The sequence below is a fragment of the Mirounga angustirostris genome, unplaced genomic scaffold (assembly GCF_029215605.1).
Source record: "Mirounga angustirostris isolate CCGP_5_RB_7025 unplaced genomic scaffold, mMirAng1.0.hap1 SCAF_1, whole genome shotgun sequence".
Lineage (NCBI taxonomy): Eukaryota > Metazoa > Chordata > Mammalia > Carnivora > Phocidae > Mirounga > Mirounga angustirostris.
In genome coordinates this window covers 102362318-102375524 of record NW_026991709.1, presented here as the reverse complement: position 1 = coordinate 102375524, position 13207 = coordinate 102362318, and the positions used below count along the sequence as shown (strand labels likewise).

General features: G+C 36.3%; 1 protein-coding gene across 3 annotated transcripts in view; it reads right to left on the bottom strand.

Annotated features, from left to right (window-relative positions):
- IFT80 (intraflagellar transport 80) overlaps positions 1-13207 on the bottom strand; it is a 126097-nt gene that overhangs the window by 26476 nt on the left and 86414 nt on the right. For all 3 annotated transcript variants that reach the window (XM_064585774.1, XM_064585775.1, XM_064585776.1), the window contains 2 exons: positions 10734-10808; positions 7810-7973 (listed from right to left, as the gene is read on the bottom strand). In XM_064585774.1, the coding sequence (XP_064441844.1) occupies positions 7810-7973; positions 10734-10808 (239 nt within the window). The remainder of the gene's footprint in view (positions 1-7809; positions 7974-10733; positions 10809-13207) is intronic.

Genomic DNA, 13207 nt, shown 5'->3' with positions numbered 1-13207 from the left:
AGGCCTACCTCAAGAAGCAAGAGAAATCTCAAACAACCTAACATTACACGGAAAGGAGCTAGAAAAAGAAAAACAAGCAAAGCCCAAAGCCTGTAGAAGGAAGGAAATAATAAAGATTAGAGTACAAATATATGAAATAGAGACTAAAAAAAACCACAATAGAACAGATCAATGAAACCAGGAGCTGGTTCTTTGAAAAGGTCAACAAAATTGGTAAACCTTTAGCCAGACTCATAAAAAAAAAAAAAGAGAGAGAGACAGAAAGAGAGAGATAGAGAGGCCTCAAATAAATCAGAAATGAAAGGAGAAATAACAAGTGACACTACAGAAATACAAAGGACTATTAAAGAAAATAAGAAAAATTATATGTCAATTGAACAACCTAGAAGAAATGGATCAATCCCTAGAAACATATAACCTTCCAAAACTAAAGCAGGAAGAAATAGAAAACTTGAACAGACTGATTAATAGCAATGAACTTGAATCAGTAATCAAAAAACTTCCCCAAACCAAAAGTCCAGGACCAGATGGCTTCATAGGTAAATTCTACCAAACATTTAAGGGTTATTATTACCTATTCTTCTCAAACTATTCCAAAAAAATAGAAGAGGAAGAAAAGATTCCAAATTCACTCTATGAGGCCAGCATTATCCTGATACCAAAAACAGATAAAGATGCTACCAAAAAAGAGAACTACAGGCCAATATCTCTGATGAAAATAGATGCAAAATTCCTCAACAAAATATTAGCAAACTGAATCCAACATTAAAAAAATAATTCCCCACAATCAAGTGGGATGTATTCCAGGGATGTAAGGGTGGCTCAATATTTGCCAATCAGTCAATGTGATAAACCACATTAACAAGAAAGAGAATAAAAACCATATGATCATTTCAATAGATGCAGAAAAGGCATTTGACAAACTACAACAAACTACAACATCCATATAAACTCTCAATAAAGTAGGTTTATAGGAACATAAACCAACATAATAAAGGCCACATAGGAAAAAACCATGGCTAATGTTATTTCTTTATTTTAGATAGAGAGCACGTGTGAGTGTGGAGGGGGCAGAGGGAGAGAGAGAATCTCAAGCAGACTCTGTGCTGAGCACAGAGCCCCACTTGGGGCTCGATCTCATGAACCTGAGATCATGATCTGAGCTGAAACCAAGAGTCAGACGCTTAATCAATGAGCCACCCAGGCGGCCCTTGACTCATTTGTGAATATGGTGTAAAACTGGCATTGCTGGTAAGATTGCAATACTAATATTGATGGTTAAATGTATTGGAAATATCTGAGTTAAAAGCCTCCTATCCCTAGTCCACACTGACTGCTCCAAATTTTAGGCATATTCATCATATAGGTACTATTTTGGGGAATGATCCTTTTGCTATAAGGGACCCATGATCAAAGACCAGGAGTGGCCTGTGGCATAAGAAATAATTTCTTTGGTCTTTGTCCTGAGTTCCTGGACACAAAACCCTTGGAATTTCCCGATGACGGGAGTGCCACTGTTTCACTTAAAGAGATGACTCTTGGTGGGCCCCTTAGCTTCAGGATAGGGGCTGGTCACCAGAAAGACCAAGCACATGATGAGGGGATCAGGATTTTCAGCTCCCCCCCCAACCCTGACCTCTGGGGATGGAGATTAAGTTCAATCGCATGGTCATTGATTTTGGTAATCGTGCCTAATTAGTCATGTAATAAAACAAAAAAGCCTCTGCAGCTTCCTGGCTGGGGAGCACATGGATGTGCTAGGAGCATGACCACTTCAATCTCATGAGAAGAGAGCACAGAAGCTCCCAGGCATCACACTATGTGGATCCTTTATAATACAACTGTAATCCCATATATAGAACTTTCCTGAGCTGAGGTCATTCTAATAAATTATTGAACCTGAGAGGGTCATGGGAACCCCTGTATATGTAGCCAGTGGGTCAGAAGTACAGGTAGTCTGGGGATCCACCAAGACTTGCAGCTGACATCTGAAGTCAAGGCAGTCTTTTGAAGGACTCTCACTTAACATCAGAGTTGAACTGACACCTCACAGGGGGTAGAAATAGATTATCTACGAACAACTGAGAATTTCTATAAGTAATCAATATTATTTTACAAATTCAAATTCATGGCCTTACTATAGAATATTCAACTCAAAGTTCTACAGTACCAAAATGTTTGGTTTCCCTCAGAATTTCGGGGGGTTTTTTGTTTTATTTATTTATCTTTAAGATTTTATTTATTTATTTTACAGAGGGAGAGAGAGAGAGAGAACAAGCAGGAGGAGCAGCAGAGGGAGAGGGAGAAGCAGGCTCCCCCTGAGCCGGGAGCCTGACGTGGGGCCCTACCCCATGACCTGAGCCGAAGGCAGATGCTTAACCGACTGAGCCACCCAGGTGCCCCTGTTTTGTTTGTTTGTTTGTTTTTAAAGTAGACTCTACACCCAACATGAACTCATGACCCTGAGGTAAGAGTCGAATGCTCTACCGACTGAACCAGCCAGGTGCCCCTCCCTCAGAACTTTGTATCCAGGGTTGTAGAGGTCTTTTAAAAAAAACGGTATTTGTCAGAAACACTTGATTTGGGAGCTTACCTAGCTTCCAGTCTGAGAATTTCCTTGAACTCCTGAGGGAAGTTTCCAGAACTATTCTCTCCATATCCCCAATAAGCCCCTTAATTTTTAGAGTTATGTAAGGAAAAGAATACATGCAAATAATATGCAGTCTGTAAAATAATTACTTTTTACCATTATTTTAGCATTAATTCTAAATTATTTTTCTTTTTGAGAGCTGTTAACAATGATTTCTCTTGCTAACGGATAGCTGGGAGAAATAACTCCCTTATTGAAATGGAGCAGATATTTTGAAATTAAATGTTTTCCACAGATTATCAAGACAGACAGACAGACAGACAATACATTTGTTTGGAAACCATGAAATACATACGAAATATTCAATGAGATAATATAAATTCAAAATTTTTGCTATATAAAAATGAAACTTTTGGTAACCTATAACAGCTCAATTTCCCTCCAATTTATCTTCTAAGTTACTTAGCCCTGGTCCTTACCTCACATGCTCTGATTTCAGGTGAATGGGTATCTAGTACTCCTACTACTCCACCTCTACACATTCTTTACCTGTACACTGTCATTCTACCTGCCCAGCTTTCTCCAAGATATGACCCTCTCAACCATCCCCACTTTCTCCTGGACCTTTACCGCACCTTTTTTGTCCAGTTCATTCTTAGTACTACAAACATTTTGAAGTTGCCTTCATTCAAAAAAAAAAAAAAAAACCTTCCCCGCTGCATTAATCTCATTAATTCCTTGCCTCTCTTAATGCTAGACTTCCTGAAGCAATAGGCTTTCAACTTTTACAACTCCTCTCCACCTATTACAATTTGCTGTTCAACCTCACTACATGAGGCAGAGAGAGGGTCCTGCATGGATCACCAGTGACCCCCATGTTGCCCATTAAATGAGTCTATTTTCAGTCTTCAAGCATTTTAGTCTTGACCTCCCAGCAGCATTGAGTGCTTCCAACCATCCTCTTTCTTGAAACTCTTATGCAGGCTCCATATAACAGTTTTCTCCTGATTCTCTCCTATTTTGGACCATCTCTCATTCTCTTTTGCTAAGTCCTTCTTATTTGTTTTAGGTTAACTTTTCACAGTACCTACTTTCCCTGATTTCATCTACTTTCATGACATCAAGCATTATCTAAATAATGATAATAATGATAATTCAAAGTTCTCTATCTCCAGCCCCAGCTTTCTGTGATGTTCTGAGTAGGCCAAGTTGTAAAAATTACAGATTTGTATGGAGGCGGCCAAACCAAATGCTGCCTCTGCCCCCTTCTCTGTTTCACCAAAGACTTCTTCTAGTCTCAAACATGGCAGTGGTATACAGAAAAGTGTTCTTTCTCTTTTAAAAAGATTGTTAGGGGGGCGCCTGGGTGGCTCAGTCAGTTAAGCATCTGCCTTTGGTTTGAGTCATGATCTCAGTGCTCTGGGATCAAGCCCGGAGTCATCGGCTCCCTGCTCAGGCAGGAGTCTGCTTCTCCCTCTCCCTCTACACCCGCCCCCCACAGCGCTCGTGCTCTCTGTCTCTCTGAAATAAAATATTTTTTAAAAAATTAAAAATAAATAAATAAATAAAAAGATTGTTAGAGGATGAGGGGAATATTGTTGGAGTGTTAGTTTTGGTGATTCTCTTTAAATAATTCCCAAATAACTCCAATCCAAGATTCATCCCGAATGGAGTAATTTTATATGACCAAACATGCACAAGGTTTACCCAAACGAAAAGACAGAAATGGCACGAAAAGACAGTAGTTCCACAAGTAGCCAAAAAAATGAACAATTTATACAGATCCTAAAAATGCTGAAATGTGTAGAACATGATATTTAAATTCCGGAGGATCACATTTCTAGTATATTGATTATTAGCTGTTAGTAAATCTTAGGAATGTTAAGTTTAAGATCACTGGCTATATTCACGGAAGAAATAATGTTGTAACAATAAGTTATGCTTTAAAATTGCTCAGAAAAATGAAAAAGAAAAATACTGTAACAAAAGTTTTAATTAAGCAGGGCATATTTAAAAATTTTGGCTTCCATTAAAAAATGTTTTGGGCTTGGCTAAACCCAGTTTTTTTCATAGCTATACAAACTAATAACTTTTTAAAAAGATTTTATTTATTGGGGTGCCTGGGTGGCTCAGTCGTTAAGCGTCTGCCTTTGGCTCAGGTCATGATCCCAGGGTCTTGGGATCGAGCCCCGCATCGGGCTCCCTGCTCAGCGGGAAGCCTGCTTCTCCCTCTCCCACTCCCCCTGCTTGTGTTCCCTCTCTCACTGTGTCTCTGTCAAATAAATAAATAAAATCTTAAAAAAAATTTTTTATTTATTTACTTATTTTGAGAGAGAGAGTATGTGAGAGTGGGGGGTGGGGCCTGGGAAGAAAGGCAGAGGGAGAGAGAGACTCTCAAGCAGAATTCGAGCTGAGCATGGAGCCTGAGGCAGGGCTCAATCTCACGACCCTGAGATCATGACCTGAGCCGAAATCAGGAGTCGGACACTTAAGCAACTGAGCCACAGGCGCCCCCAAACTGATAACTTTTTTATAAATAAAAGTGTACCATCCTTTTGCTGATTGTACATATTATAAAGAGATGGAGGTATATGGATAGATTCGTCTACTTCTTTCTATAACTGCAAGTGGCCCTGAACTACGGGAGGCTGGATCTGTATTTTAGTGTTAGTATGTAGCAAAAACTGGAGCTGCAGGCCTGAAAGAGTTGCTTCTAAACATAAGTAACTGCTAACTTCTACTCTCCATATACCCAGACATTTGTTTCAAATAGTCACCCACCCTAATATCATGGCTTATCTGTGCAAGTGTTTGAGGAAAGGAAGTCAAAAGCACTAGTACCTCTACTATTTAATCTGTCACCTAAAGTGGTAGAATACTGTACTTGGTGCAAGAATCCTGCTTATAAAGGAGCTCCCAAATTAGGAAGGAACCACTGGTTTCATATGTGAATGGTCCCCCTTAAAGGAAAATTTCATAGGTTAATGATTATAACTAAGTACTTCAATTGTTTTCTACTGTTAGCATATACCTCTATTTAACCATCAGTGAATACTAGTTTCTTTTAAAAGGAACATAAGGAAAATATTTTCCTGCTCATTTAATATCAGTTTACAATAATAATTTTATTTTAGTCTTTTTGATTTTCTGTTTAGAGCAAAACAGAATTGCATGATTATCTTGTCCAACAATCAAAATTTACGTAAGTAAAACAGGTAATTTACTGGCAGATAAACCTATATTTCTGAAAATGTTGATAATTCTTCCTAGCTCTAAAATTCTATGAATTATCAAAGAATTAAAAAATAATGAAATGTTTCAGATGTGAATTAAATATAGAAAAATTCAGAATAAGGTATATTCAGTGGGAAACATATATACTTTATCACAGCTTCTATCTGAAATATGTGGTGTTGAACAAGAAAAGGACAGACAACTCATAATGATCACTGGGATTTTTAAATTTAAGTTTACTGAAGACAAAAATCTGACTTCCAAATTATTTTTATCAACAATTACTCAGCCATCTTAACTGTGTCTACTAACTACATACTATCTTATTTGTCTTTTTTAGCCAGAAAGGAAGTCCTTCAAAAAACAAAACAATCACCAAATGTCCTCTGTCAGAGAAAGTCTAAGGCATGAAGAGACAGTCTTAGGAGGATTATATTTCTACCAGTATGGGACATGATGTTATCTGAAAGTACTGAAAATTAAAAAGCGGGACAGTTTTCTAGCTCCTGAATTAGGTCTTTCACAGCGTGAACTAACAAAATTAACCATCAGGTCAGTTTTTTTCTTTTTAGTAACATGTCACAGTGACAAACGTTTAGCCATATGTATCAATGGAGAAAAGCAATTATTTAATATTTTCCCACTAGGCTTTAGGAATAACTCACTCTCTTATCTCATTGGTTCTACTTCCTCTCACCCATCTCTAAATATTGATGTGCTCAGTCTTCTCTTCTCTGTCTATATTCACTTCCTAGGCAATTTCATTCAGCGCCATGGCAGCATCTGCACACCAGTGACTCCCAAATTTATACCTCTAGTCCCCAACTTTCTCCTGAGCCCTGGACTTGTCTATGCTATTGTTTACTCTCCATTCCTGCTTGAATGTGCAAAAAGCATTTAAACTTACTGTGACCAAAATAGAACCCCATATGTGGACTTCTTCTAATCTTCCTCCTTCTCCATCTTCCATCTTATTCATCCAGGATAAAAATGTAGGATACCATGCTTGCCTCCTCTCTCTCATGCCAACATCCTTACCATGGCCAAGTCTTTACATGATCTGGTTCCTGCTTATCTCTCTCTGTCCTCTCCTCCCACACTCTGCCTAGCTCATGTTGACCTAGTCCCATGGACTTCTGGCAGTTCCTTTTACAAGCCAGTCATTCCCACCTCAGAACCCTTGCACGTGCTTGTCCTATAGTCATTCCCCTGTTTCACCTCCAGTGTGCTCTATTCTCTCACCCTGCATTTTCTCCACAACACATATCATGAGCTGACTACTTATTATATATTTGTATGTTTATTTGTGTGTCTTATTCATTGTTGTATCCTCAACTTCTAGAAAAATACTTGGTACATGGCAAGCACTCAGTAGTGGATAAATGTCACTGTGATATAGCAATGCCCTAATAAAATGGTGTCTCTGTACGATGGAATTCCAAAACATCTGACATACTTATATCAATTTATAAATATAATATGGTCTTTATTTTTATACAAAAATTTTGCATTATTCATAACTTTCTAATTCATTAATTTAAAGAATATATAAATATAAAAATATTTATAAAAATATAAGTATATATAAGCAAAATAAATAGTACAATGAAGCACAGTATTTACTGTTACCAGATGAAGAAAAAGGGAACAGTTTAAAAAACCACTAAATTTAAGAATTAACAAACATTTTTAGAACTCACAAATTTAAACTCAAACTCCCTACCAACAGCTACTAAATATATAAAGATTTATTACTTACCAATAAGCTTTGCTGTTGTGATAATCTCTATCTATCAATTGGGTATAATATGACAACTTTAGTATTTTAATTAATTCACACTTAGGATAAATTAGGAAGCTCATAATTCTTTCATATAAAATCAACATATTAATAGATGAGAAAATGAAAGTTAATTTAAGGAAATTTTACACTGTTAACAAATTTCATGGAAATGTGACATGGAAAATTATAAAAATGCACTTACTTTTTTCATCAGCTTTGTCTTTTATTGCTATGGTATCATTACTCAGAGACACAGTCTGTGCATTCAGAATATCTGTTCTCATTCCAGGAAATTTTGGAGAAGAAATGAAGCGGCCTTCATAAGAATATAAATAGATACCCCCACCATCTACAAGAAGAAAATGTCTAAAAAAAAAAATTTCATTTTATTAAGTCATTCCTGATAGACATTTATTTCAAATTATTCACTGCTTTAAAGCATGTCTAGTATATACACATTTCTATATGTCTACCTTACTTATTTTCTTAGTATAACTTCTAGAAATGCAATAATTGGATCAGAGGGCATATACTTATAAAATTTTAATATAGGTTTTTAAACTGCCCTTTGAAAGGTTGTAATAGTTTACACTCATACCACTGCCATATTGGAGTGCCTGATTCCTCAATGCTGAACACAGTATTACTTTTTAAAATCTTATGTTCAAAACTGTAATATCCTTGATTCAGAACTATTTCTTGATTCAGGAATTGCTAAGTGTTCTTTCTTGGCATGGAAACAAATATATACTAAAATTTTAATTAAATTAATACTTGAGTATTGGTGTGTAGTTTAATTGAAGGGTTTGGCCCTTACACATTAGTGTATGAAAACAATATTTGCTAATGTTGACAAAGTGACACATCATATTAGTATACATTTTTTCTTTGTTTCAATATTAAAAACTTTTTCTCTCCTGAACAAGACACTATAAGCTTTTAACCTCCTTGTGAGTAAACCTGTGTTTCAAAGGGCAAACATTTCTAAATGTAGAAATAGGACAAACATTAGGCAGTAAGTAAATTATTCTTTACCTAATCAGTTATGCCATTAACATATGCCTTTACTAAGAGCATATTCAATACACTTATAAGTAATGTATAAGTAAATTTATTTGGCACTGTTTGAATAAAAAGAATTTCAGAAATATGGTTTTTTAGATAGCTGACATCTTACTTTTTAAGTGGAAAAGACATCTTTTTGTATTAAAAATGTATTATGTTACAAAATAATATTATTTCAATTTCACCAAACAGATGATACAAAATTTGACACAATTTTCTCAATCACTCAAGGTCATCAATATGATGATCATCTTCTTCAGTAACTGTTTAACTGACAGCTTTGGTACTCATGAGAATCTGTTGGTGAATCAGAGTAATTAAGCTATTCAGCTATACAGTTCTGTGCTTTTCGTTTTCTCTATGCTGCCTTGCCAGGCAGTCACTTTTCTTCTTGTCCTTGTGCCAGCCTCTCACAGCCCACCAGCATTCCTCCTCTGGTTTGCTATTTATAAAAGGCTGTGGGTTAGAAAACCTGATAACACTATTAGGAGATTGCCTAGGTGGCGAGTAAAGGAATGAGGAATAAAATACATGGTTTTAGTGCAAAGATTTCATGGGTAGCTATTTTAGGCAATTGTTGATTTCTATTTTCAAACTTTATTCCTGGTTTTGTTGGGTTGTAGTTTTCTAAGACTGACCTCTGATTCAGTAGGATATCACTGTACTTGATAGACTGACTGATGATAGTTTTTATGGAAAAGTGTGGGTTCTTGAGGAATAGCTATTCCCACTTTACTCCAGTTTGTTGGCCTGGAGTTTCATCGTCCTGTATACACTGAAGGCGTGGGTAAGGAATATTATTTTTCAAACTTCAGGTCACAGCCACGCAATGGCTCCTAAAATCAATGTGTTTCAAATATTTAAAACCAAAGACAAGAACAGAACAGAATAAAAAATAAGGGCCCTGAGGTCACAACGATCTCATAGTAACTCCCCCGTTTCTTTCTTTTTTTTTTTTTTAAGATTTTATTTATTGGAGAGAGAGAGAGAAGGGGACATGAGATGGGGGAGGGACAGAAGGAGAGGGAGAAGCAGACTCCCCACTGAGTGCAGGGCCCAACCTGGGGCTTGATCCCAGAGCCCTGAGATCATGACCTGAGCTGAAGTCAGAAGCTTAACTGACTGAGCCACCCAGGTGCCCCAACCCCTCTCATTCTCTCAGATCATTACTTTGATATTTACTTATAATAAATTTAGTCTCATCATTCTTAATAAATTAATACCTTTTATATTTCTCGATTTAAATTTTTAGTATAGTAAATGCTGAGACATATAATCTATATATAACCCTCAAGAACTTTTTAAGAGTGTAGAGAGGGGTGCCTTGGTGGCTCAGTCAGTTAAGCATCCGACTCTGGATCTCAGCTCAGGTCTTGATCTCAGGGTCATGAGTTCAAGCTCTGCATTGGGCTCCACTCTGGACATGTACCTACTTAAAAAAAAAAAAAAGAAGGTAGAGAAATTCTGAGACCAACAAGCTTCAGAACCATTGACCTAATAGCTTATTCTTACTTTTTTCCTTTAAAATGAATAGAAACAGGGGCGCCTGGGTGGCTCAGTTGGTTAAGCAACTGCCTTCGGCTCAGGTCATGATCCCAGGGTCCTGGAATCAAGCCCCGCATTGGGCTCCCTGCTCAGTGGGGAGCCTGCTCCTCCCTCTCCCACACCCTGCTTGTGCTCTCTTTCTGTCAAAGGAATAAATAAAACCTTAAAAAAAAATAAATAGAAACAGATTGATTCCAAATGACTAATGTACCATTCTGTAAGTGGCATGCTTTAAAGAGTGCTTTACTGCAGGGCGCCTGGGTGGCTCAGTTAGTTAAGCAACTGCCTTCGGCTCAGGTCATGATCCTGGAGTCCCTGGATCGAGTTCCGCATTGGGCTCCTTGCTTGGCAGGGAGTCTGCTTCTCCCTCTGACCCTCCCCCCTCTCATGTGCTCTCTCTCTCATTCTCTCTCTCTCTCAAATAAATAAATAAAATCTTAAAAAAAAAAGAGTGCTTTACTGCAATCTGAAATATTTTAACCCCCTATTCAATAGTCAAACATGATAAACACATACCTTTCTGCCTGCAGAATTAAACTAACAGTTCCTTCTTTAAGATCAAATATAAGTGGTGTATTCCAGTTCTTCGTACTAAAAGATAAATAAAATGGATATTTATTAACATTCAAAATACCAAATACTTTTTAATAAATAGATAAGTATTCATTATAAATACTGTCATCAGTTTCACCATAACTATATATATTTCTATCATAGCACTAGGCACATTGTTCTGAAATCATTTACTTACATGTCTGTATCCCTGAGCAGAAATCAAACTCTGTGTAAGTAATAAGTATTTAATAGTAAACGTTCAACAAATGTTTATTCTAGGTATCACAATATGTGAATTGAGGAATCCTAAGTGCAAGTTCTGTCATTTATTAGCTCTGTGATTTGGGCAAGTCATCTTATGTTTCTCATCTGATAAATAGTAGCAGTATGACTTGGTAAAGAAAGGACACATTTTTGGCTAGCCAAGGATTAGCGATCTGGTTTCACCACCTGTCGACCATATGATCTTAATAAGCTTAACCTCCTAAGCATCAGTTTCTTTACTTGTAAAATGGAGATAATGGCGACTCACCTAAAGTGTCTAGCTAACTGCCTCTTATATAGGAGATACTGAACAAACAGAAACTATAATAACAATAATGTTATGAACATGAGCATTTTTCCTACAGGTCTCCCAATGTTACTGTTAGTCCAAATGAAGATTTCTGTGAAGCATTCTGTAAACTGTAAAATACTACGTAAATGTAAGTTATGACCATGCTTATTGAATAAACGGATAAATAAATGAACAAATAACTCTTTTGGTTTCTATAGTGTAATATGATTCAAAGACAGGAAAGAGGGAGAGAACATTTACAAACTGAAAACCCACCTCAAATCATCAAAGTTTCAGTTTAAAATGTTTTATTACTCTTAAGTATTCTGAATTCCTCTCAATTATTTTCATGAAACCAATTCTTTAAATCAGATTAAATCTCATATTCAGATCCAGAAAGTGCAGGAAGGGGAAGGATGCAGTAAGTGGGCATACTGGTGGGAAATTAATACTGGCTAATGCAAAGAGTCTGGCACCCGCTTCAATAAGTAAATGCACGCACAAAGCGAAACAATGAATAAAATACTAATAATTAGTAAGCCTGGTGTTCACAGGTATGATAAAGATATGTGCTTTATACTTTAGAAAAGATATCATAGCATGCTTCATTTATGTAGTCACTGGATTAACCTTCATTCTTTGATAAGAATAGTGATTGTGAGGTTTTTAAATGTCCCCTTGCAAAACATCTGATATTTATGACTACTGGGATATATATACCTGCCATGTAAATATAAACTCCCTAAACCACATTGGTGAATAGAGCAAAGGTATTTTTCTATACAATTATTTGAAAAATCAAATGAAAATTTAACATAGAATACTTATGTATTTTTTACTTTTTCTGGAACTTTTCATATAAACCACTATATTGCTTACATGCTTGTTTTAAAAATTATATTTTTATTACTAAAATAGGGGTATCAGCTATTAAGAACTAAGAGTCAAACCCCAGCTCTTCCTTTAGTAAGGCAGTTTAGTAATTTGACCTAGGGTGAATTACTTAAATACTCTGTGTGTCCTTTAGTTTCTTCCTCTTGTAAAATGGGAATAATAATACTCAACACACAGGGTAAATTAGACCAGGACCATAACAGACAGTATAATAGTGCTCGATAAACGATAGTTGTTGTTATCTAAAATACTAGTAGGTTTTTTGGGGCCTCTGGCTGGCTCAGTCAGTAGAGGATGCGACTTGATCTCGGAGCTGTGAGTTTGAGCCCCACGTTGGGTGTAGATATTACTTAAAAATAAAATCTTTAATACATAAATAAAGAAAATAAAAACACTAGGTTTTTTAATTTAATGAAATATATTTTGGTGAAAATAGGTCTCAGCACTACCTCATTCCCACTATTGCTCCCTGGTATTTCACTTTAATAAATATTTTGTACTTTAATAAATGTCTTGACAAGAGAGGGGAGGCAAGACTAAACCAGAAAAGAAGAAAAGCAATCTTATATTTTGCCACATATTAACTAGTATGTGAAAAGTAGAGTGACAAAATTAAATCACAGCTGCTAAACTTTTGAGTATTTTAAAAAGCAACCTCTCTAATACAAGTAACACGATACTAATCCTGTGGATTCAAGTATGTCATTGCCACTAAAACTAGCAGAACAAACCCATCACTTGGGGTGGTTAAGAGCCCTACCTTTCTTCAAACAAACCCGAAATTGAAGAGATCTTCTCTATTTTTTCTCAAGTCCATGAAAATTAATTATTCAAATGACTATGTGTACTAAGTGATTGTGAAATTTCTTCACATTCTATAATCCCTCCCCTATATAGCAACTGTGTAACTGGGTATCTTTCTTGACTTTTCCCAGAGTCTTACTGTTGCTCCTTCTCCTTCATGTAAGAAAAAAATTTCAGTTAA